Below are 25357 nucleotides of genomic sequence, written 5' to 3'. Positions count from 1 at the left end.
ACACAACATTAATTATATTAATACTTTATTTTTATATTAGGTCAGTTTCTCCTGCTGGAAGAATCTCCACCTCACCTATTAGACCAGTGAAATCTCCATCTCCAATCCGTAAAACACATGTAGTGACAACAGCTGGGGCTGAAGTCCTTCCTCCTTGGAGGCAGGAAGGATATACTGCAACCACAGAAGCCCAGATGACGGAAACAAGAGTATCTACAAGTGCTACCCAAATAAGAACTGAAGAAAGATGGGAAGGAAGATATGGGGTCCAAGAACAAGTTACCGTTAGTGGTGCCGCTGCTGGGGAGGTTGCAGCTGGTGCTAGAGAGGTAAAGTCTATTTTTTGAAAGAGAGTTGGTTTTGCTTTATGTGTGAACTTGTCACAGCTGATTAGATTTGCTAAATGGAAGGCTGTGTATAAAAATGTGTGTGTACCTGCTGTTGAGTGTTCTGCTGCAAGTATTTAAATGCTTCTTTGCAACATTCTGTCTTGTACTTGATTTTTGTGCTTCTTCTGAATGCAAAACATGAAAAAATGTCTTTTGATGTGACTAATATAGGTGAGAAAGGACAGTGAAAAAACAGCAGCTGTTGCTACGGTTGTTGCTGCTGTGGACCAAGCCATGGTGAGAGAACCAGCTCCAAGTGTTGTAGAGCAAACTACTAAAAGGACAGCAATGACAGCAGTCCACGTTCAGCCTGTTCAGGAGCAGGTAGAAATAGAGCACAGGCATTCTATGGTTCCCCCTTTATCCCTTCATCCAACATGCAAACAAGGCATGATTCACTGTGAGGAATTAACACGACATTTCCCAGTGCACCACAAAAGCATGACTGTAAAATAATGCTCATGGATCACTTTTCCCATTGCTTTTCATCATAGCAGGATTGAACTAGTTATTCTTAAACTGTTTTTAAGTTTAAGAATGCTTTCTATGAAAGTGATCCTGTGTTTTCCCTTGTCATTCATTCTCTAACATTATTCTTACACTGATGGAGATTTTCCTCTAATATCTTGTTTACCCACTAGGTATAAAATAATTCTCCCTTAGTGTTTTTCCTTCACTTACACTTTTCTCTTACTTTACCTTCACCTTCTTTGGATGATCAAGTTGTTAAAATGAATTTTAAGGCTTTTGTTTGTTTGTTTGTTTGTTGCTATAAAAATCAGATGAGAAAGGAGGCAACAGTAGTAGTTACCACTGATAAAGCCACAAAGCAAACAGTAATATCGAGAACTAGAGAAGAAATTGTTACTTCAGAAGAGCAAAGACACATCTCTCATGAAAAGGTGAATACAGATGTTGCCTATGATTGTCATATTCTGTTCAAAAATTTGTCTCCCCAAAGGACAAGCCTATGAACAAGAAAAATGACATACCTAAATACTATTTTTAGCTTCTCATAGATGTTCACTGTTACTAGTTTACATTGCTATCATTCTCCTATCTCTCCTTGATGATGATTCCTTTTTCATTTCACTTCCATTAATACTGAAGGATGTGATAGATAAACTTGAAAAGCATTAACCTAATAAAAAAAATCTTTTTTATATATATTGTATGGTGGAGTTTTTTTCTCTGATTTCGTTTCTAAGCTTGCTATTCGTAGCCTGCTTTGTTTGTTGGCAGCACAGTGGGTCAGAAAAAGAAGAAAAAACTCATTCTGCATTGAAATCAATTTTGAAAATACTGGTCCAGATTATATTCACATGTGTTTTATCAGACAAATGTGATGTAATGGAAGATTAGCTTTTATAGAGAAATATTACATCTGCATTCTAGCAGAAATGCATGAGGAATGAAGTGTAACCTATGTTTAATGTACTGAGAAATAGAAATCCACCTTGGAAAAAAATTAGATATTTATGTGCAGATTATAGCTGAACTTGGCAAAGTGAAAATTACCTAATACTTGTTTTTAACATCCTATCTCAAACTGTTTATGATGCAGGACAGTTTTTCTCTGATCAGATCTTTTTTTTATTACTGCTTTCAGTAGCAAAGCAATTATTTGTGGAATGTTGTATTGTTTTTATGCTTAATGTATATATGTTTTATAAAAAGTCTGTTTATGTTGTTGTTTCCAGACTAGATGATTTTGAAATCCAGAATTTGACATTTTATTTCTGTTTCAGTTTTATCCTCTTTTTCAAATATATCAAAAATCATGTACCTTATACTTTTAAACAATATATCATTTAAACTTCTTTATTTGTAAACATCTAGGTAAGAAAACAACCAGAGAAAACTCCAGTACCCACAGTAGTTATTGCCACAGACAAAGCCAAAGAACAAGAAAGAATATCAAGAGCTAGAGAAGAAATATCTACCAGACATGAGCAAGTGCAAATTGCTCATGAAAAGGTAAATTAATATTACAGATGTTCAACTCATTGTTATACACTAAAAAGTTCATAAAACCTCATTCTTCATCAAATGTGCTACATATCTTTGCTCTGCTTATATATGAAGAGCAGATTATAAAATGAAAAGTTTATAAAGCAAGGTAGTCCAGCCCAGTGTCTCAGGTCCAGGTCTACTGACTTCAGGGCAGCTCTGTCTACAGAGTGCAGCTGCCAATCCTACAGATTCTTTGAACGTTATGGCTTTTATTGCCAGGGTACAGAGAACTTCATCTTATGCTTAATAACCTTTGTTTTTTGTCTGAAGGTAGATTTCTAGAGATAAATTGTAGAGGTTATCTCTCATGATATAATATTTATGCGTGGAATTTAACGAAGTTCATATTTGTGTGAGGACTGAATGCATCTGCTAGACTATATTGTGAAGTCTTTGTTGGAGTAACTGATGAAATAGTTCCATCTACTGATGGGAGCAAATATTAAGTCAGTAATACTAATTTTTCTGTAAGCAGAAAACAGTTTCTACAAAACAACAATGATACAATACAATTAACACACAGATTAATGCCATATGTTAAATTACTTTGTTCAGCTAGCATATAAAATATGCTATAGCTTGGTCTGCACAAAGGGATTATTGCATTTCTCAAGTGTTTTTTTCTCTTCTTAATACACATTCTGAAACCTTATCCCACTTTCCAGGAAAGCTGTGTAATTTTGACAACAGACATAATTGATTACTATTATTTTCTTTACCATAAAAACTAGATAAGAAAGGAAGATATGAAACCTTCTGTACCTAAGGTAGTAATTACCACTGATAAACCTAAACCACCAGTCACAATATCGAAAAGTAAAGAAGGAATTGCTACCAAACAAGAACAAGTGAGCATAACCCATGAAAAGGTGAATAGCAATATTATAACTATATTTGGTATTTTATCCTCTCTTCTTTAAAAACCTTGTGTCACTCAAAAAATACTAACTATACATTTCCAGCTCATTTTTTCTATGATTTATTCCACTTACAAACTTCCAGAACTACTGTCAATTAAACTTTATTATTCCATGTCTATCTTGTTCTCCTAACTGTTTTCATTAATAGGATACCCATAATTCCCTTCTGATTGACCTTTGGAATGGAATAACTGATTCTTGAAATGCATTTTAACTTTTTTTTTCTTTTTTAATCATTACTTTTACTTAAGTAGGTGTGAGGGGGTGACAATACTTATCAGTATACATATAATACAGAGCTGTGTGCAGTGCACAAGGATCTAACCCCTATTTTTAGTTGTTCCTCTTCCAAAATGCTTTCCCATTGTTCAAATATCTTTCAAGATCATATGTAACTGAAACTTCTATTTTTGCTGCAATAATTAGATTAAAAAGGAAGCTAAGAAAACTACTGTAGCTCCGAAAATAATTGCCACTGATAAAACCAAAGCACCAGTCACAGCGTCCAGAGCTAGAGAAGAAATTACAGCCAAGCATGAACAAATTCATCTAGCTTATGATCAGGTGACTATAGCTGTTGCAGATGTGAAATGAACTGTTACAATTTGTTTTATCTGCAAACGAAATGAACTCTTACAATTTGTTTTATCTGCAAACCTTACCTTTTAAGAGCTACTTGGGTACAGTAGAATGCCTTCAAATATTCCTGATAACATACCCATCAAGTTGAATGATTGTCAAGTAACAGAGGCAGTGTGATTAAGTTTCTGGTGATAAAGAAGTTTTTGTCTCACTAGATATAAAGGAATATTATGAAATGCCACTTCTAAGACTACAGTCAGGTTTCTCTCTGAAAGTCTACTCCCTAAGAATGACAATCAAGTAATGTTTACTTGTTCAAATTTCTGAATGCAATTTTTTCTTCTACATGATGATTCCTTGCAATGTTATGGTTGTCAGATGAAACAACTGCTCTCTGTTCAAGTTTGAATTGCAATGTTCTTTATATAATACAAACTTTAACATCCATTCAAGTCTGTACCATTTATTACTTCTCGCAATCAGACACTAGCGGACATGGCTTTCTTCCTGTAGGGCTCCCACAGGAGAAAAGCTTTCTGATTTTAACATAGCCAGGAACTCTCATATGTTGAAGAATAGCATAATTACTGGCTATAAAAGCTAACAGCTTTTATGTAATTCTATTTATCTACTTTGCTAGGAACTCTATGGTACATTCATAAAACAATTTTATAGCATATGATTAAAAGAGCACAATATATATGGCTCAGAGGAATCAGACTGCTGAGAGACTGCAGTTACTTGTTAAATGATGTAAATTTAGGGCAAAATTCAAATTGGTACAAACAATGATTTTGAAATAGGCAATAATACTGAATAAGACATCCTTGTTACCTAAGCACTAATAAAAAAAAAAAATCTCTGCAAATGATCACATTTTAGCCTCACTTGTTATTTTAGTTCAAGGTAATAATGACTTTAAAATCAGCATGAAGTTATCTATTAGGAGGGTATCCCATCTACAAGGCATAAATGGGATATGCTTTGTTACTACATCCAGATCAGTTATGACAGTAATAATAAACAGCAGTAGTGACTGTCCTATTACCTATTGTTGTCTGACTGGGCAAAAATTTAGACCCTGATAACACAGAATTTGACAGTAGTTATCAGTTATAAGAAAAAAAGAAAATTCCGGGTGCAAATGTGTTATTTCCAATTCCTCAGAGAACCCAGTTTTCCTTCTTTTGTAAAATCATTTGATAATGAGCCCTGAACCAACCAATATGCCTCGGGTAAAGTTTTTATGGGTATATTCCATAGTAAATACATTCATATCAGGTGCTAGACACATTCTCTACATTTTTAGTAGCATCTAACAGTTTTATGGAGCTGAACAGCATACTGACTTTAAAACTGTGTACATTTACATACCTGCCAAAAGTAGCCGTAAATGTGACTATGAAGTATTAAAAGAGAGCTTGCATACAAATATTGATATGTATAAAGCACACAAGCATAGCTATCTTCTGAATATGCATAGATAGAGCTTAGAAAAGACTATGTCTGTATCTGAGTCTACTGACTCTGAAGTATATTGATGGGTGAACACTTTTGATGTTTACATTATTACTTTTGCATATGTAGGCACGCTTTCTTTTTTTTGTAACATACTTTACTGAGCATTATAAGTATTTGCCATATATGTAAGCCTTTAATATAATGATGAATATTTGTATAAATTTTGCCAATGTTATCCATAGACTGAAGCTGGAAAAAGGGCTGAAGCTGTAGCTACAGTTGTTGCCGCAGTTGATCAGGCACGTGTTCGATCACCCTGGGAACAACAAGCAGATGAAGCTTACATGAAGCAGAAAACTTTGGAATATGGCTATAAAGAGCAAGTAACAGACCGGGTTGCTGCTGTGACAGACCGGGTTGCTGAGGCCCCAGCAGAACGTCATGTTGTCACTAAAGAAGTTAAAACTGTCTATGTTCCTCCTGAGAAACACATCTCCGCTGTTGAAAAGAAGGAAGTTCAGATATCAGCAGAGGTCAGACATTAGTTTACATTGCATTCTTTTTTAAAAGCGGTGTCCCAGTGAAATCTGTCTCAGTTTGGAGAACAGCATCACATTCTCAAAAAACTTTTTTCATTGTTTTGTGTAGATAAAAAGAGCAACAGAAGCTAAGACGGAGAAAACAATTCATGTTGAACACCCACGACCTCGTACAGCAAGTCCTCACTTCTCAGTCTCCAAAATTGCTGTTCCTAAACCAGATCATACATATGAGGTAGGAAGTGAAAACTGTATCCAAGAAGAATAATATGCTCGTTTATAGTAACAAGTGGGTCACCCTTTCCAAAGGCTTTTCCTCCCGCTCCAGTATGGTGCTTTACCAAGAAGAGTTGTCTGCTCTCTGCAACTGTTTTCGGTTACAGCAGTGCTGTAAACAGATACATGAACTGCTAACGTTTGATTTGTAATTATTAGTATTTAACAAAGCTTATCATCTGTATAAGAATGCAGCTTCAATACTTCATGTCATACAGTGAAATCATAAATGTATCATGCACCTTATGTTTTTTAAAGAGCAGAAGTATCCCTTTTCAATTTTATGTGCATCAGTTCACTAGCACATTATAAATATTGCTTCTTTCTTCCTTGTGGTTTACTACATAATAAGCTAATTTTTACAGTAGAAAAAATCCAGACTGTATAATATTACACTATCCATTTTAATGTGGGTTTTTTCCTATTCTTCTATTCAGCTCCTTCACATTTAATTAAAAGTTCGTATTCAATTAATTTTCTCATTCAAGCACACTTTCTCTCTTCACGTGGACCTTTAAAAGTGAAATGTTTTTCTCCCCTCAAATAAAATTAAACACTATAAAAATTACCTAAGCTTTTTTTTCTTGAAAGATTTATGTATGTTTTCCAAAGTTATTACATCTAAAATAACATTTTGAAATCTCTTTCTTTAATCATTGACAGTTACATAATTAGTACTGTTGTTTATTGCAGTATCAGACTGATTAAATGGAAAGCTAAGGCCTCAAGTGAATAAATTTAGAGGACATTTCTCATGTTGCATTTAAGAGCTTCTTGACAATTTAAATATCAAATTCTGAAGTAAAATGTTAGACACATCAAAAATAATACAAGGATATTATATCTCTGGTATTCTACTACAATCTAAAACTAGAATTCATTTTTGTATATGTAGCTTTTGCAGTATCAACAAATAAGTGACTAAGGAAGCAACTGATACATATGCAATCTGCTTAAGAATTGCGTACTTTAATGTTTCCTTTGAAAACAAGAAAACAACAAAGCTGTAACTCTTTCTCTCCTGTTCCTTAGGTTTCAATAGCTGGATCTGCCATGGCTACTCTGCAAAAAGAGTTATCAGCTACTTCTGCTGTGCAAAAGATCACCAAGCCCGTGAAGCCACCTCAGCTAAAGCCTCATGAAGTCAGGATAAAAGCAGAGCCAGTTGCTCCTCCACAGTTTCCTTTTGGAGAGGCTGCTGAGGCCTATAAAAGTCACTATGATGTTGAGACTAAAAAGGAGATAGGTATAAGCATTAAAGGTGAAGCAGTGCGGGAAGAACACTTGATGTTACGGAAAGAAGGTGAAGCAAAGGTATGTTATTAGGCAAATTTCCGTCACTTTGGCTGACTTACATCTTAAAAACATAGCATAGCCTCACTTGTTTGCTGTTTTCTCACTGCAATTTTCCTCTTTTACAGCATTCTGCTGACTTTTCTCTCTTTGTTTTACACAAATTCTTCTAAGGGCCTAATATTTACCTATGACAAGCAAAGAGTTTTCTTTAATTTCTTACCTAAATTCTGCTGTTTATGTCCTTGGCTTTGTTAAGTGTTTATTAACTGTGTTTTAAACAACCTAGGTGACAGAAACTGCCAGAGTTCCTATGCCTGCAGAAATCCCTGCTACTCCACCCACCTTTGTCTCAGTAAGTAATTTATATGCAGATTAGGGGAGTTTCATTATGTTTTCACCAATTTTGCATTTTGAATTTTATCTTTGAAGACCTGAACATGAAAATTGTCTTTATTTAATCTTTTAAACTCTGTATTAGACTTATTCAGCCACACAATTTGTCTCTGACACAAACTATTCTGAATGTCTGTTATGGGGATGATTCTTCACAATTGTCACATAGTAGGTTGATGTTTGCAGCAGTGAAACAATTTCTCACCATGATCTGCATAAACATCAACCTAACTTTAAATTTTCTTGTTAATAAAAGTAGTGTTCAGAGTTCCCAAATTCAGTTTCAAATACTTCCCTTTGGAAAATGCCTCTTTTTTCCAAGATACACTGCTGAACAGAACACTGTTTTGAAGTAGACATTAATTTTTCCTTTCAAATAGTTTTTAGTTAATTCAATGGCTGTTTAGTACTGAAAATATATACTGACTGTGATACCTATTTTTTGTCATATAGGGCCTCAAAAATAAGACTGTGACTGAAGGAGAGTCTGTCACTCTGGAGTGCCATATCTCTGGTCATCCTCAGCCTACTATAACATGGTACAGGGAAGACTACAAGATTGAGAGTTCAATGGACTTCCAGATAACTTTTAAAGCAGGGCTTGCTCGCCTTGTGATTCGTGAAGCTTTTGCAGAAGACAGTGGAAGATTTACCTGCACTGCTACAAATAAGGCTGGGAGTGTCAGCACATCTTGCCACTTATATGTGAAAGGTATATATATTTATAGAATGATAGAATCATTTAGGTTGGAAAAGACCTTCAAGATCATCAAGTACAACTGCCAACCTAACACTGCCAAGTGCATCACTAAACAATGTCCACGGACACCACATCTGCCTGTTTAAATACCTCCTAATTAATAATTAAATAAATTTAATTATTTATTTATTAATTAAAATAAATAATTAAATAAGATTAAATGTTTTTTTCCTAATATCCAATCTGAACTTCAGGCCATTTCCTCTTGTCAATGTAGGAAGATTATAATTTTGTTGACTGAATATTATTAGTAATGTAACTTAGGCATTTTGTCAGCTCCCAGGTAAAATGTATGCCTTGAATTGTATTCCAGGTCTGTTAAGTAACAGAGCTGTAAGAACATGAGGAAAAGGCCAACTCTATACTGATGAAGACTCTTAAGTTGCTTCCTCAGTGGAAGTACCTGGCTCTCTGAGCCAACTAACTACTTAACCTTCTCTTTCTTTGAGACAACTAGAGTAATTGCTTAAGCACTATTAAAGTATTTTAAATTCCACTATATGGTGTTTGTATTGCAGTTTCAGAGGAAATTGAGACTCGAGAAACCATTTCTGAGAAGGCTGTTAGAGAAGAGAAACGGTAAAGTTACTTTCCTAAACAGACTACTGCTACTGTGGTCTTTAGTTTCTTGAATTCTGTGTAAGAGAGATTCAGACATCAGCTCACTTACTTACCTGCATTGGAATCTTATTTCAGCTACATGGAGACAAAGGACATTGTAATGGAAGATGTCTCTGCTGCAGCAGAGGAAGTATCTGGAGAACCCATACCTCCTTTCTTCATAAGAAAACCCATGGTACATAAATTAATTGAAGGTGGGAGCATTATTTTTGAATGCCAAGTAGGGGGCAACCCAAAGCCACATGTCTACTGGAAAAAAGGTGGAGTTCCTCTAACAACTGGCTACAGGTACTTTGAATACAATGCACAAAGTCTATCTAAACATAATTTTTAGGAATATTTAATTTACATTACCATAATTTTCATTCCCTTACTGATGCTAAGCTGAACAACATCACTGATTTCTGTGAAATTTTATTTCTAAAATGACAAAATCATAGGATCATGTCTTAATATGAGACTTTAGAAGGCTAAGTTTCAAAATACAAACATTCAAAAGACCATAAAATGGGAAATACTTCATATGCTTAAAAACATACCAGGAAGAAGTTTTACACTTTTTTTTTATTCTCTCTATGATTCTACAATTCTATGCAATGTTTGTATTCTGACTATTGAAATGCTGTCTATTGAAAGCAACACTTTCTAGCAGAGAAAAAAAAACCCCACATTTGTAGCATTCTTGAAATAAATCATGACCCATATTAGGACAAATTATGTGCACATAGCATATACCATTTTACTGTGTCTCATAATTGACTCTGATATTTCTGTTTGTATTGCTGTTTGCATGCCATTTATTTTAGTGACAACAGATAGAAAGTAGACTTGTAGCCTAGTTTCTGCGTGGTTACTTTCCCTGCACTGTTCTGCAGGTTCATCGAGTGAGAACTGCCTGCTGAAGTTTCAGTCTTTGTCTTGCATAAGTTAGGAGAGATTCCAATAAATTTTATGATTAAAAGCAAAATCACTAAAAAGTATGTTAATCAGAATTATAGAGAACTTGTACTTTTGTGTTTTCTACAGATACAAAGTGAGTTACAAAAGAGAAACCGGGGAATGCAAACTTGAAATTTCCATGACTTTTGCCGATGATGCCGGAGAATACACTATTGTTGTTCGTAATAAACATGGCGAAGCTTCTGCAACGGTCTCCTTACTAGAAGAAGGTACATTGCACTTTCAATGAAAGAGAGAAATATTTCTTAAATTTAACTCTAAATTGGGAAAAATATTTTTAATTGTTTTGCAAATTCAATGCATCCTAGTTTAGTCAACTCAAGAAAAGTAAAGGGAGATCGGGTGGTTCTGTTTCTGCAAGACAGAGTATTTGACCTCAGGCTCTTGAAAGACTTTATTCTTTGCTAGAATGTGGACCTATAGGAACCTTCTTCCTTTGGCATCCATAACAGTCTGCATAACATAAGACATTCAGAGAGTGATGTAGGGAAAGGAAGTTAGTCAAATAATAGGTTGCTGTATTACAGGGAAAAAAGCTTTTTTTTTTTTTTTAATTTGTCTTTGTAAAAATGCATGAAAGTTTGTAGGAGACAGAGCCATGGTGAAGAAATTGTAAAATAGTCTCTACAGGTGCTTTCACTTCCAGAACTAGAATACCTAAATAGCACAGTAAAACTTCTACCTGTTTATAAAGCTCATCCGAGCTTTGGATTTTATTGCTGTTTGTTCTTTATTGGCTAAACAGACAGAAAATCTGCTTGAATCAACAAAACCAGTAAAATAAATATGTACTTGTTTTCTCTATTCAATCCAATGAAAATCACAAGAATTTATCAAAAGTAATGTGTTCTTAATTCTTAGCTGATTATGAAGCCTACATAAAATCCCAACAAGAAGCAATGTATCAAACTCAAGTGACTGCGTATGTTCAGGAACCTAAAGTGGCTGAGGCAGCCCCAGCTATTTCATATGGTGACTTCGAAAAAGAATATGAAAAAGAACAAGCCCTAATTAGGAAGAAAATGGCGAAAGATACAGTGATGGTCAGAACTTTTGTAGATGAGGTATGTCTACCACTCCATATCGATTTTGTATACTGATACTTTACCAGTACAAATTACTGGTAAAGTACAAATCACTTCTTTACAAGGTCTGACACATGGAACTCATGTTTTTTTGTTTTATCTGTAGGAATTCCATATTTCTTCTTTTGAAGAAAGACTTATCAAGGAAATTGAACTCAGAATTATTAAGACCACCTTAGATGAACTTCTTGAAGAAGACGGAGAGGAGATGATGGTTGATATTTCTGAATCTGAAGCTACAGAAGCAGGATTTGATTTAAGATTAAAGAATTACAGAACTTTTGAAGGAACAGGAGTTACTTTTCATTGCAAGACAACTGGATATCCATTGCCAAAGGTATCCCAAACCTGTATAACATTAATCTATTTTTAAAAAATATCTGGTGCTCTACTTGAAAAATCCCTTAACATCTCATTGTCAGACATTCTACATTATGCATGGAAAAAAGAAAATCTCAAAGGAAATCCAATATTTTGCTTTGATATTAAACTGAATTTTCCTTTTGTCCCTGAATAAAATAGTGTTAGGTTGATTAGCCAGTTTAGAGGTAGAAACCTCTAACCTAAAGATTTACCAGCTAAATTGGTCTTGCTTCTGAGTATCTCCTAGTTAGCCCACACAAGAGGAGAACACAGTAGCAAGTTCAGTCTAGGTCACTTTGCTCTTCATCAAAATGGGCTTTATATGTATTTCTAGCTCCAATTTTCATGTTTTGGGCTACTGTGGAAACACATTATTTTAGTCTTTTTTTCAAGTAAAAATGTTAATGTTAACACATGCACACAGGCTGTGATGATGCATCAGCTGAAAAATAATGCATGGATCATTAGTGGATCTTTGTCTTTAGGAAAGCTCACATAACATTCCATTGTTTCTTTCCTTGCAGATTGCATGGTATAAAGATGGTAAGCGCATAAAGCATGGAGAGCGCTACCACATGGAAGTTTTGCAAGACGGCAGTGCCAGTCTCCGTTTGCCTGTTGTTCTACCTGAAGATGAAGGAATTTATACTGTTTTTGCCAGTAACATGAAAGGAAATGCTATTTGCTCAGCAAAACTCTATGTTGAGCCAGTTGCACCCACAGCAACTCCAGGTTATATGCCAGGACCAGAAGTTATGAGAAGATATAGGTATGTACACAATAATATATAAATTTCATGAGACTTTAGTGTGCTGTGAGAGGCAGTCCAAAAACTCATTACACAGCAGCTAAACAGCTTAAGTTATTGGAGTTTGTGTGCCTCCATAGGAGATGTAAACATTGTTTTCATGGCTTATATTGATTTTTGTGACAACTCTTTGTCTGATTTTCCTTCTTAATGAGCAATGCAGTTTCCAGAGTACCATCATTCACATGCCTATCCAGTCACAGTATCAGATTTCCAACCTCATAACCATATTTATTTCTTAAAGTACTAATGTTTTGGGAAAAAAATTCTTCTGCAATTGGAGTTTTAGTCCTGTGTGCAGCCCTTATTTCCCACCCTTGAAATAGCTGTGTTTCTATGTCAGAAAAAATCCAGCATTGCCACGAAGTGTGTTCTGTTTCCATATACATACACACACATGCACAAATACACACAGGATTACATCCGTATCTGTACAATATCCAAAACCCTAAAACTTCCCTGGCTGTGGTATATGCTATTCAGCTGTACAAACTCCTTGCAAAAACATAAAGAAAACTGACTATGAATAAAAACGAATTTTGTCACAATTTCTCATATAGATAAATTGGTTATAAATTTTTTAGAAGGAATTTTGCTAAAGGAAAAAGTTTAACTCTTTTCAGCATGTCAACCCACTGCTGTATGAGTTGGTAATACATCTGTCTTATCTTTTACTTCCAGGTCTATTTCTCCACGATCTCCAAGCCGGTCTCCTGCTCGCAGTTCTCCTTCTCGTTCTCCTGCCCGCAGATTAGAAGAAACTGATGAAGGACAACTAGAGAGACTATACAAGCCAGTTTTTGTGCTGAAACCTACGTCATTTAAATGTTCACAGGGGCAGACAGCAAGATTTGACTTAAAAGTTGTTGGCAGACCTATGCCAGAGACATACTGGTTCCATAATGGTACATCAGCCTCATTTTCATCAACAAATAATTTTAAAAAACCAATCTTCTATGCCTTTTACATCTTGTTGAGACACTGTTTTGAGTGACACCTTTTTTTCTTTTTTTTTAATATGTATCTGCAGGTCAACAGGTGATTAATGACTACACCCATAAAATAGTGATCAAAGAAGATGGCACCCAGTCATTGATCATTGTTCCTGCTATGCCGGAGGACTCCGGAGAATGGGCTGTAATTGCTCAGAACAGGGCAGGCAAAGCCTCAGTCTCAATGACACTGACTGTGGAAGGTACCTATTGTGCACACTATTTTTAGGAGGCAAAGGAGTGTTTCTTATTAAAAACTGTGGTTGTGCCATTTCCTTTTGTGATACCTTACCCTTCCTCTTTCAGCCAAGGAAGACCTAGTCAGACCACATTTTGTGGAAAGGCTGAGGAATGTTAGCGTAAAGGAAGGCTCTAGACTGGAGATGGCAGTGAAAGCTACTGGTAACCCTAATCCTGACATTGTATGGCTAAAGAACAGTGACATCATTGTACCTCATAAATACCCCAAAATAAAGTAAGCATTTTTATTTTGTTTAAATACAAAAGGAGTTAATAATCACCATCCTGCACAGTGCCGCCTACAGCATGCTGAATAACCCCAATTCAATTGAAAGGATTCATTAAGGGCTTAGACCAATGGCTACTGACGTTACAGCTTTTGCATTGCAGCAAGGCTAAGAGATCTAAAATATCTGATAGGATTCACTCCATTTTTTCCAGGTTATGTATTTTGTATTCTGCAAAGCTTTAACAACAGAGAGTTAGGGAAATTTTATCTGTCTCTGCAAGCAAAAAAACCCAACATTGAATTGAAGACTGGGTATTATTATCCTCATCTGTTTGATTCTTAGGCACTACATTCATAAACATAAACATGAATAAACATAAACATGTCTAATTCCTCCAGAGATCTGCATTTGGAAGTTTTGACCTAATTTTGGAGAAAGGCAAAAGTGAATGACAAAAAAGTGCACAAAATGTAAAAAACCCAATTGTTTTAATATTTCAGGATTGAAGGAACCAAAGGGACAGCTGCCCTTAAAATTGAATCTACCGCCAGGCAAGATGCTGCATGGTATACTGCTACTGCTATCAATAAAGCTGGGCGGGACACTACTCGGTGCAAAGTAAATGTTGAAGTTGAACATGCAGAACCTGAACCAGAAAGGAGATTAATCATTCCAAAAGGAACTTACAAAGCCAAGGAGATTGCAGCACCAGAGTTAGAGCCTCTCCATTTGCGTTATGGTCAAGAGCAATGGGAGGAAGGAGATCTCTACGACAAAGAGAAGCAACAGAAACCATTTTTTAAGAAGAAGCTTACATCTTTAAGGCTCAAACAATTTGGACCAGCACATTTTGAGTGCAGGCTTACACCAATTGGTGACCCTACCATGGTGGTGGAGTGGCTACATGATGGCAAACCCTTGGAAGCAGCTAACAGACTCCGCATGATCAATGAGTTTGGGTACTGTAGCTTGGACTATGGAGTAGCCTATTCCAGAGATAGTGGAGTTATCACTTGCAGGGCAACCAACAAATATGGTACAGACCATACATCCGCTACTCTGATCGTCAAGGATGAGAAAAGCCTTGTGGAAGAATCCCAGTTGCCAGAAGGCAGAAGGGGGCTGCAGCGAATTGAAGAGTTAGAAAGAATGGCCCATGAGGGTGCTCTTCCTGCAGTTGCAATAGACCAAAAGGAAAAACAAAAACCAGATATCGTTTTGGTTCCTGAACCTGCAAGAGTCCTGGAAGGTGAAACAGCACGATTCCGTTGCCGTGTGACTGGCTATCCTTTGCCCAAGGTCAACTGGTACCTCAATGGACAGCTCATCCGTAAGAGCAAAAGGTTTAGACTCCGTTATGATGGAATCCACTACCTGGATATTGTGGACTGCAAATCGTATGACACAGGAGAAGTGAAAGTCACTGCAGAGAATCCAGAAGGCTTTATTGAACATAAGGTGAGACTTGAGATCCAGCAGAGGGAAGACTTCAGATCTGTTCTTCGTCGTGCACCTGAATTCAAACATGAGCCTGTACTGCCAGAGCCTGGAAAACTTCTCTTTGAGGTACAGAAGGTAGACAGACCTGCAGAGGCAACAACCAAAGAAGTGGTGAAACTGAAAAGGGCTGAAAGAATCACTCATGAGAAGCTTTCAGAAGAATCTGAAGAGCTGCGTAGTAAATTCAAGCGTAGGACAGAAGAGGGCTATTATGAAGCCATCACTGCTGTGGAACTTAAGTCTCGCAAAAAAGATGAATCATATGAAGAAATGTTGAGAAAGACAAAAGAAGAACTCCTTCACTGGACCAAAGAGATCCCAGAGGAAGAGAAGAAAGCACTTCCTCCTGAAGGCAAAATCACCATTCCAACATTCAAACCAGAGAAGATTGAACTTAGCCCAAGTATGGAGGCTCCCAAGATACTTGAGCGCATTCAGAGTCAGACTGTAGCCCAGGGAGCAGATGCACACTTCCGTGTGAGAGTAGTGGGAAAACCAGACCCTGAGTGCCAATGGTTCAAAAATGGTGTGCAAATTGAAAGGACTGATCGTGTGTATTGGTACTGGCCTGAAGACAATGTTTGTGAATTAGTAATCAGAGATGTGACTTCTGATGATTCTGCCAGCATCATGGTGAAAGCAGTCAATATAGCTGGTGAAACTTCTAGCCATGCTTTCCTGCTAGTACAAGGTAATTTAAATTCTCTTACTTTCATCCTACTGCTTATCATAGTCCATATGGTCGGCACATTGTTGATTCATTGCATATTGTTTTGCAGCCAAGCAGTTAATCAGCTTTACCCAGGAGTTACAAGATATTGTTGCTAAACAGAAAGACATCATGGCAACATTTGAATGTGAGACATCAGAACCCTTTGTCAAAGTGAAATGGTTTAAGGATGGAATTGAGATTCATTCTGGAGAGAAATACAGGATGCACTCAGACAGAAAGGCTCATTTTCTTTCTGTACTGGCAATTGAAACGTCCGATACTGATGACTACAGCTGTGCACTGACAGAAGATGAATCCATAAAAACTACTGCAAAGCTTACTGTTGAAGGTAAGAAGCACACAGCACAGTAACATGCAGTACTATTAAAGTGCAACAGGAAGAAATAAAACAATTTAAACTGATGTCTAACCCACTAAAAAATGTTCAAGCTGCTTTCATGTTCTTGGAATCCAGTATGAAAGTTTGGAGATATAGTTATGCAAAATGGTTACACCTCATATATATATATGTATATAATACATAAGCTGTATAAGGTGTGTGTATATATAATATATATAATATAATATATAGGGTATATATTATATATATAAAAATTTCCTTAGGCTCATTTAAAAAGAAATGTTTTCAGCCGGAGTATCTAATGAAGCTTATTCATGAATGTAATTATTTTTGCCTGTAGGTGCTGTGGTTGAGTTTATTAAAGAACTTGAGGATATTGAAGTACCAGAATCCTTCTCAGGTGAACTTGAATGTGAGGTTTCCCCAGAAGATGCAGAAGGGAAATGGTATCATGGCGATGTTGAACTCACTTCTAATCATAAGTATGTGATCACATCCCGCCGTGGTCGCCAAATTCTCACTATTAAAGATGTTACTAAAGATGATCAAGGAGAGTACAGCTTTGTTGTAGATGGAAAAAAGACTCAATGCCAACTGAAGATGAAGCGTAAGCCTTTCTAATACTTATATTGTCTCTATATTATAGATTTTCTATATTACATCATATATTATAGCTATATTAGTATATCCCATAGTGCCTTAATATTCAATATTCTGCTTATCTGTTATGAGGATAAACTTCATTTCATTCCACAGCTCGTCCCATGGCTATTCTTCAAGGACTTACTGATCAAAAAGTCTGTGAGGGAGACATCGTACAACTTGAAGTTAAAGTTTCCCTAGAAAATGTGGAAGGTGTCTGGATGAAAGATGGTCAGGAAATTCAATCAAGTGATCGTATTCACATTGTGTTGGATAAACAGTCACACATGTTGCTTATAGAAGATGCAACAAAGGAAGATAGTGGAGCTTACTCTTTCAGTGCTCCTGGTCTTGGACTGTCAACCACTGGACAGATCACAGTATACAGTAAGTCATTATCATGATTTTGAAGATGCATTTGATTTTTGGTCCTTTAGGATTTCTTCTCAAAGGCCTAGTTTTTTCATGACAATTTTTTTTTGACAGGTGTGGAAATAGTGGTGCCACTAAAAGATGTTCATGTAGTTGAAGGAACAAAAGCTATCCTTGAATGCAAAGTTTCAGCACCTGATGTGACTTCCTCCAAATGGTACCTAAATGATCATCAGATAAAGCCTGAAGAACGTGTACAAGCTGTATGTAAAGGCACTAAACAGAGGCTTGTGCTTACCAGAACCTATGCATCAGATGAAGGACGTTATAAGCTAATGGTTGGCAAAGTGGAAACAAGTTGCAATGTCACAGTTGAAAGTAGGTTTCCTTTAAGATGCACTGTTCTTTGTGAAATTATTTTTTAAAACACAAGACTGTGGAAATAACAAATATATTTGTAATTTATTCTTTTTATAGAAATTGAGATTATTAGAGGTCTTCATGACATCACTTGCACTGAAACTCAGAATGTATCCTTTGAGGTGGAGCTCTCCCATTCAGGGATTGACGTAATCTGGCATTTCAAAGACCAAGAAATAAAGCCTGGTCCTAACTATAAAATTGAAGCACATGGCAGAATATATAGATTGACAGTGGTGAAGATGATGAAAGATGATGAAGGAGAGTATGTATTTCATGCTGGAGAGAAGAAAACATCTGGGAAGCTTATAGTAGCAGGTTAATATTGTTAAAGTCCATGATTTTTATTTCACTGTGATTTACAAACTATTCTCGATGCTACAATTTTTTAATTGTAGCTATTGTGCTGTTTCTACACTTTTCTTGTCTTTAGTTTATCTTTTTTCTATCTTCTGCTTGCTCTTCCCCTTATCTTTTGTGATTGGTATAATTTGAATTCAACAAATCTCTTAAGTAAATGCTAATATGTTTTGCTAAATCAAAGCCATAGTATGGAATGCTGTAGTATGCTTTTGATGTAATTAATGTAATAAAAGTTTTTTGTCTTGAAAGTTCAGTATACTTGCACTGACAATAAAAATAAATGAGAATAACTAGGAAAGAATTAAGAAACAGCTTTTTGTGATGGTCAGGTCACATTCTATTCTTAATTTTTCACAGAACTCAGAATGTCTATGGGCATGCTGTAAATTAGCGCAGAGAGTTCTTTACATGTGATTGTACTTTCTGCATGTGGGAAAGTTGAACAGCAACAAAAAAAACACATGTGGTCCGTTTCCCAACAGGTGGTGCCATTTCAAAGCCTCTCACTGATCTGACCGTGGCTGAGTCCCAGACATCTGTTTTTGAATGTGAGGTGGCAAATCCTGAATCAGAGGGCCAGTGGCTAAAACAGGGTAGACGGTTAGCTATGACAGATCAGTACCATGCTGAATCCGATGGTGTAAAGAGAAGGCTCATTATCCCTGTCACAAAAATGGATGATATGGGTGAATATAGCTATGAAATAGCAAGCTCAAAGACAACTGCCAAACTGAAGGTTGAAGGTCAGTATTTTTTATAATGAACTGATTTAAGATTCAGTCCAGCATTACGCACTGTGTCTTGGATCAGGCCCTAGGATACCAGCATATTTTATTTCCTTATTTTTTTTAATAATTTTATACCATGATGTGCTTTCTGAGGTAGCAAACTTATTGTGTTTTGGAGTCTCCATATCTGGAATTTAGCATAGTATTTTGACAAAAAAATCACATTTTGTTCAAGGTACTGGTTAGGAGGTAGAAATTCACATTTTGCTATTTGTGTAGCAAATGTGAAGTAAAAAAACCTGTTTCTGATGGATGCTAAAAGTAAATCTTCCTTTTTGTATTCCAAGCATACCACTTTGGTGGAAACTGTATGAATCAATATATACATACTACATTTTAAAATGAAGCACCGGTATTCAGTTTTCTTTAGATTATTATTATATTTACTATAATTTTTAATTTTGGTCTGTTTTCTCAATATATTTTTTTCTAGCTGTTAAAATAAAGAAGACGCTAAAGAACTTGACTGTGACAGAAACACAGGAGGCAGTTTTCAGTGTAGAACTGACCCACGCTGATGTGAAAGGAGCTTTGTGGATTAAAAATGGTGTTGAACTTGAATCAAATGACAAATACGAAATTACAGTGAAAGGAACTGTTCACACACTGAAAATTAAACACTGTGTTGTTACTGATGAGTCTGTTTATAGCTTTAAGCTTGGAAAGATAGGAGCAAATGCCAGACTTCATGTGGAAAGTAAGTCAATCTGGTTTGAATATTTGCTTTAATGTGTCATTTGAAATTAAAAATGAACACACTGCTGAATCTTGCTAACTTTTTTTTCCTCAAGCTGTCAAGATCATCAAAAAGCCAAAGGATGTGACTGCTTTGGAAAATGCTGTTGTTTCCTTTGAACTGAGTGTATCCCATGATACTGTACCTGTCCGATGGTTCCACAAAAACATTGAGCTTAAACAAAGTGAAAAATACAAGATGATCTCTCAAAGGAAAGTTCATAAGCTTATGCTGCATAACATATCTCCCGCTGATGCTGGGGAATACACAGCTCTTGTTGGGCAAATCGAGTGTAAAGCAAAACTGTTTGTGGAAAGTAAGTATACTAAGTTTGCAAGAAAGTAATTATACAAATTACTACATGGAATCATAGAATAGTTAGGGTTGGAAAGGACCTTAAGATCATCTACTTCCAGCCCCCCTGCCATGGGCAGGAACATCCCACACTAAACCATGCCACCCAAGGCCTCATGCAACCTGGCCTTGAACACCGCCAAGGATGGAGCATTCACAACCTCCCCAAGCAACCCATTCCAGTGCCTCACCACCCTCTCAGTAAAGAATTTCCTCCTTATATCCAATCTAAACTTCCCCTGTTTAAGTTTTAACTCGTTACCCCCTGTCCTATCACTACAGTCCCTGATGAATAGTCCCTCCCCAGCATCCTTGTAGGCCCCCTTCAGATACCGGAAGGCTGCTCTGAGGTCTCCACGCAGCCTTCTCTTCTCCAGGGTGAACAGCCCCAACTTCCTCAGCCTCTCTTCATACAGGAGGTGCTCCAGCCCCCTGATCATCCTCGTGGCCCTCCTCTGGACTTATTCCAATGGTTCCATGTCCTTTTTATGTTGAGGACACCAGAACTGTGCACAATACTCCAAGTGAGGTCTCACGAGAGCAGAGTAGAGGGACAGGATCACCTCCTTCAACCTGCTGGTCACACTCCTTTTGATGCAGCCCAGGATACAGTTGGCTTTCTGGGCTGTGAGCGCACACTGCAGCTGGCTCATGGTCATTTTCTCATCGACCAACACCCCCAAGTCCTTCTCCGCAGGGCTGCTCTGAATCTCTTCTCTGCCCAACTTGTAGCTGTGCCTGGGATTGCTCCAACCCAGGTGTAGGACCTTGCACTTGGCATGGTTAAACTTCATGAGGCTGGCATCAGCCCACCTACAAGCGTGTCGAGGTCCCTCTGGATGGCATCCCTTCTCTCCGGCGTATCAACTGAACCACACAGTTGGTGTCATCAGCAAACTTGCCGAGGGCGCACTCAATCCCACTGTCCATGTCACCGACAAAGATGTTGAACAAATGAACTCATATTGAAAAACTTGACCTGACACTTCATAGCCTCCTGCTCTTGGTTTTTTGTAGTCTTCCACACATACTGACTTTAAAAAAACCTTTCTTTTCTTTTGTCTTTTTTTTCCCCTCTAAGCTATACACATCACAAAAACCATGAAAAATATTGAGATCCCTGAGACCAAAACTGCCTCCTTTGAATGTGAAGTTTCTCATTTCAATGTGCCTGCTGTCTGGTTGAAAAATGGTGTGGAGATTGAAATGAGTGAAAAGTTCAAAATAGTGGTCCAGGGAAAACTCCATCAGCTCAATATCATGAACACAAGCAGTGAAGATTCTGCAGAATACACCTTTGTCTGTGGAAATGACAGAGTCAGTGCAACCCTGACTGTAAAACGTAAGTAAGAATGAAATTAGCCAGGATATTGTACAGTTACCAGTAATAAAGTTTGTTTTAATAGATACACTTGGTGCAATTCAGAAAAAAAGCAACACTGTTGTAGAGGTATTTTCAAATAACCCAAAACAGTCTTAATTACACTTTCAAAAGACATCTAGAAGCTGTGAATGTGAAAGTCTCATCCTGGATTCTTCTGTTTAGGCCAACATACCTAAACGCCAAGCCACCATAGGAGATAGAATTTGGATCCCTATGTCATTCAGAAATTTTGTGAAATTTAATTGCAGTATTAATTGTAGAACCTTACTTTTAATATTATAAAAAATCAGAATCTGTCTTAAAGAATTTTAAACATCTCTGAACCTGTTAACATGTATTTGAAAGAAAGCAAAGCAGAATAAAAACTCCAAAACCATGTCCTTTTCTTTTAGCCATCCTGATTACCTCCATGCTAAAAGACATCAATGCTGAAGAGAAAGATACGATAACATTTGAAGTTACTGTTAACTATGAAGGTATCTCATATAAATGGCTAAAGAATGGGGTAGAAATAAAATCGACTGATAAATGCCAGATACGAACAAAGAAGCTCACACACTCCCTCTCCATAAGAAATGTGCATTTTGGTGATGCTGCAGAATACACCTTTGTTGCTGGAAAAGCAGCTTCATCAGCCACTTTATATGTGGAAGGTATTTGCCCTTTCGATCTGTATGTTTATTGATTTCTATTGGCTTAAGTATCATGGCACTAATTCTATTATTTTTCTGCCCTAGCTCGTCACATTGAATTTAGGAAGCATATAAAAGACATCAAGGTTGTAGAGAAGAAGAGGGCTATTTTTGAATGTGAAATTTCAGAACCTGACATCCAGGTCCAGTGGATGAAGGATGGACAAGAACTCCAGATTGGTGACAGGTAAATGATTGCTTCTATACCGTATTGACTTTTGTTATGTATCTTCCACAGGAAATAACTTGCTCATTTTTCTGATGTCCTTAGGATGAAAATTCAAAGAGAGAAGTATGTCCACCGTCTCATCATTCCTTCCACAAGAATGTCTGACGGTGGTCAATACACTGTAGTAGCAGGTGGAAACACATCCAGTGCCAATTTGATAGTGGAAGGCCGTGACATTCGTATCAGAAGCATCCGTAAAGACATTCAGGTATGGCATATACAGAAGCATAGATGTTTCATAACTTTATCACTCAAAGAATAATGCAAAGGATGAGAGACAGTATCTAACCAGCAAGAGCCCTAACACAAAAATCCGTAATCATAAGGTCACAGCCTTCTTCTAGGAAACTGGAATGTGGGACCATCTGTAAAAACAGATGCTGTTTCTAATTTATTCTACTTGTTCAAAGGTCCTTGAAAGACAAAGAGCAGAAATTGAATTTGAAGTCAATGAAGATGACATTGAACCACAGTGGTACAAGGACGGTATTGAGATCAACTTCCAATATGAGGAAAGATACAGTTATGTGGTAGAAAGGAGAATTCATCGAATGAGCATCTTTGAAACTACTTACTCTGATGCTGGAGAATATACTTTTGTTGCAGGACGGAATAGGAGTTCTGTTGTTCTCTATGTGAATGGTATGTGTCCCCACAAGCAATGCTTTGCCTGTTTTTTTTTTTACCCTGTGTTTTTCTGATTCTGTATAGCTTTTCTGGATTCTAGAATTCTAAATCTGAAAGTAAAAAAAACCCCAAAACACCCCCCGCTCCCCCTCCAAAAAAAAAAAAATTCCTAAAGAGAATGTCTGGAACATTACCAAAATCCTCATGTATATGGATCTTTCTTGTTCTACTGAAATAGCTTGCTAGCTGATGAAAATATTATAGTAGTTCTTTTCCCCATGACATTTATTTACACCAGGAAATTCTTAAGTCAAAATAAAACTAATACGTTCATATGGACAAATATGCCTTGCCAGGAGGATCAACACAGAAATTCTTGGACACATTTTGCCAGAAAACATTTACACTAACACAGTTAACTATGTTAAAGCACCTGTTGCTAGATCATTCCCCCTGTATCAAATAAAAAGGGCAGATATTTATGGGCACACCAGATTAGGACTAATGAGATTTAAGAAAAAATAAAATCCCATAGTAATATTTTTGAAGCCTTGATAAATATTGAGATTCCTCTTTCTCCTCCTTTCTTCCATCCCTTTTTTCCCCCACACAATTTGCAGCTCCAGAGCCACCCAAGATTATTCGGGAACTAGAGCCAACCACTGTGGAGTCTGGCAAGCCTGCCCGCTTCTGTGCTATGATATCAGGCAAACCCCAGCCCAAAATTTCCTGGTACAAAGATGATCAACAGCTTTCTTCAGGTTTCAAGTGCAAATTTCTTCATGATGCACAAGAATATACCCTATTGCTCATTGAAACTTTTCCTGAAGATGCAGCAGTGTACACCTGTGAAGCAAAAAATGACTATGGAGTTGCTACAACTTCAGCTTCACTTTCAGTAGAAAGTGAGTTTCCCATGCTCCGAACAATGTCTGTGAAATGAGATTGCCAACATGTGTATGATCATTTTCATCTTTATAAATTATCTCCTTTTGTTATCCTCTAGTCCCGGAAGTTGTTTCTCCTGAACTAGAACTGCCAGTGTATCCACCTGCTGTCCTAATGCCACTACGTGATGCTGTTACATCTGAAGGACGGTCTGCTTGTTTTCAGTGCAGAGTTACAGGGACAGGTGGGTTAAATGAAATCCTGCACACCTTTTCATCTCTCAGAATTTTTCACCTTGAACTCAGAGAAAATTCAACAGTATATATGCTGGAATCAGTCTTTCCCTAGAAATACAGTTATCCGATATATGCACACAGCAAAATGTTACTCACTGATAGCTATCAGTTAAGCAAGTCATATGTCAAAGGTGTCTTTAAGCATGAAAGCCATAAGCTATCAAAACCATTCAATATTTCTAAAAAGAAGGTCTGTTTCAAAACAATTGTCTTTGGAAACTTCTCAGGGTTTCAAATGCTAACTGGTGTTCGAAAACTGTGCCAGTGAGTTAAATGCACACTTTCAAAACATGGAGTATCATGTCTTTTTAAGTGTAGATTTGCCTTAAATAAGTTTTTGTTACAGTGAATATTATTCTACATTAAAAGAATTCTCTCCAAGTTAACATAAAACCCAGTGTAACTATCTTTCTTCAAAAAATGGCCTTGAGTATGTCTAATACTAAAATATTCACATGGAATTCACTGCAGAATAAGATCCAGTTTCAATCCCAAAGGATTTACAGTTATTTAAAGATAAATAAAGCTCCAAATTTAAAAATAATCCTGAGTGATAGCTTTGTAAAAATCCACAAAAAATTGGTAATATACATGCACATACTGATAAATATCATTTGCATTGTTATTACTGGAAATCAGATTTCAAATTAAAAAAAAACAAAAACAAAAACAAAAAACAAAAAAAACTTCACAACAGATTTGGCTCTCTTTTAGAAGTGGTGCTAAAATTCAGAAAATGTATGTTGGAAAGGCTGGCTTGCCCTCTGTGCAAAGCATGCTAGTGTAACCTTTTTTTACATGTTTTTATTTATGTGAATGTGATAGTTACAGTTACAGCACAGAGTATAAGGATACTTTTATCGAGGTCCCCTTTTATAGACTCTTAGAATGGTTTAGGTTGGAAAAAACATTTAAGATCATTGAGTCCAGCCATAAACCTAACACTGTTGGCCACTAAATTGACTGTTCACCACTAAACCATGTCCCTAGGTTCCACATCTACACATCTTTCAAACACTTCCAGGGATGGTGACTCAATGACTTCCCAGGGCAACCTGTTCCAAT

The 25357-nt window shown here is 36.7% G+C and overlaps 1 protein-coding gene across 1 annotated transcript in view; it reads left to right on the top strand.

The window, feature by feature from the left end:
• The window catches only part of TTN (titin), a gene marked incomplete at its 5' end in the record, with an annotated part of 249006 nt that overhangs the window by 8265 nt on the left and 215384 nt on the right, over positions 1-25357 (top strand). The window contains 35 exons of the mRNA XM_080620353.1: positions 41-329; positions 561-713; positions 1172-1291; positions 2229-2366; positions 3134-3271; positions 5608-5898; positions 6014-6139; positions 7213-7494; positions 7763-7828; positions 8323-8581; positions 9148-9208; positions 9326-9538; positions 10277-10419; positions 11072-11274; positions 11402-11632; positions 12183-12427; positions 13148-13371; positions 13497-13661; positions 13765-13933; positions 14429-16119; positions 16208-16489; positions 16842-17108; positions 17258-17530; positions 17630-17893; positions 17993-18253; positions 18781-19041; positions 19520-19783; positions 19878-20138; positions 21258-21518; positions 21953-22213; positions 22298-22439; positions 22524-22689; positions 22892-23123; positions 23729-24013; positions 24115-24240. Of these exons, the coding sequence (XP_080476479.1) occupies positions 41-329; positions 561-713; positions 1172-1291; positions 2229-2366; positions 3134-3271; positions 5608-5898; positions 6014-6139; positions 7213-7494; positions 7763-7828; positions 8323-8581; positions 9148-9208; positions 9326-9538; positions 10277-10419; positions 11072-11274; positions 11402-11632; positions 12183-12427; positions 13148-13371; positions 13497-13661; positions 13765-13933; positions 14429-16119; positions 16208-16489; positions 16842-17108; positions 17258-17530; positions 17630-17893; positions 17993-18253; positions 18781-19041; positions 19520-19783; positions 19878-20138; positions 21258-21518; positions 21953-22213; positions 22298-22439; positions 22524-22689; positions 22892-23123; positions 23729-24013; positions 24115-24240 (8813 nt within the window). The remainder of the gene's footprint in view (positions 1-40; positions 330-560; positions 714-1171; positions 1292-2228; positions 2367-3133; positions 3272-5607; positions 5899-6013; positions 6140-7212; positions 7495-7762; positions 7829-8322; positions 8582-9147; positions 9209-9325; positions 9539-10276; positions 10420-11071; positions 11275-11401; positions 11633-12182; positions 12428-13147; positions 13372-13496; positions 13662-13764; positions 13934-14428; positions 16120-16207; positions 16490-16841; positions 17109-17257; positions 17531-17629; positions 17894-17992; positions 18254-18780; positions 19042-19519; positions 19784-19877; positions 20139-21257; positions 21519-21952; positions 22214-22297; positions 22440-22523; positions 22690-22891; positions 23124-23728; positions 24014-24114; positions 24241-25357) is intronic.

The sequence above is a fragment of the Psittacula echo genome (assembly GCF_963264785.1).
Source record: "Psittacula echo genome assembly, chromosome: 6".
Classification (NCBI taxonomy): Eukaryota; Metazoa; Chordata; class Aves; order Psittaciformes; family Psittacidae; genus Psittacula; species Psittacula echo.
Note: the sequence above shows the minus strand (reverse complement) of the source record. Positions and strands in the feature narration are given on the sequence as shown.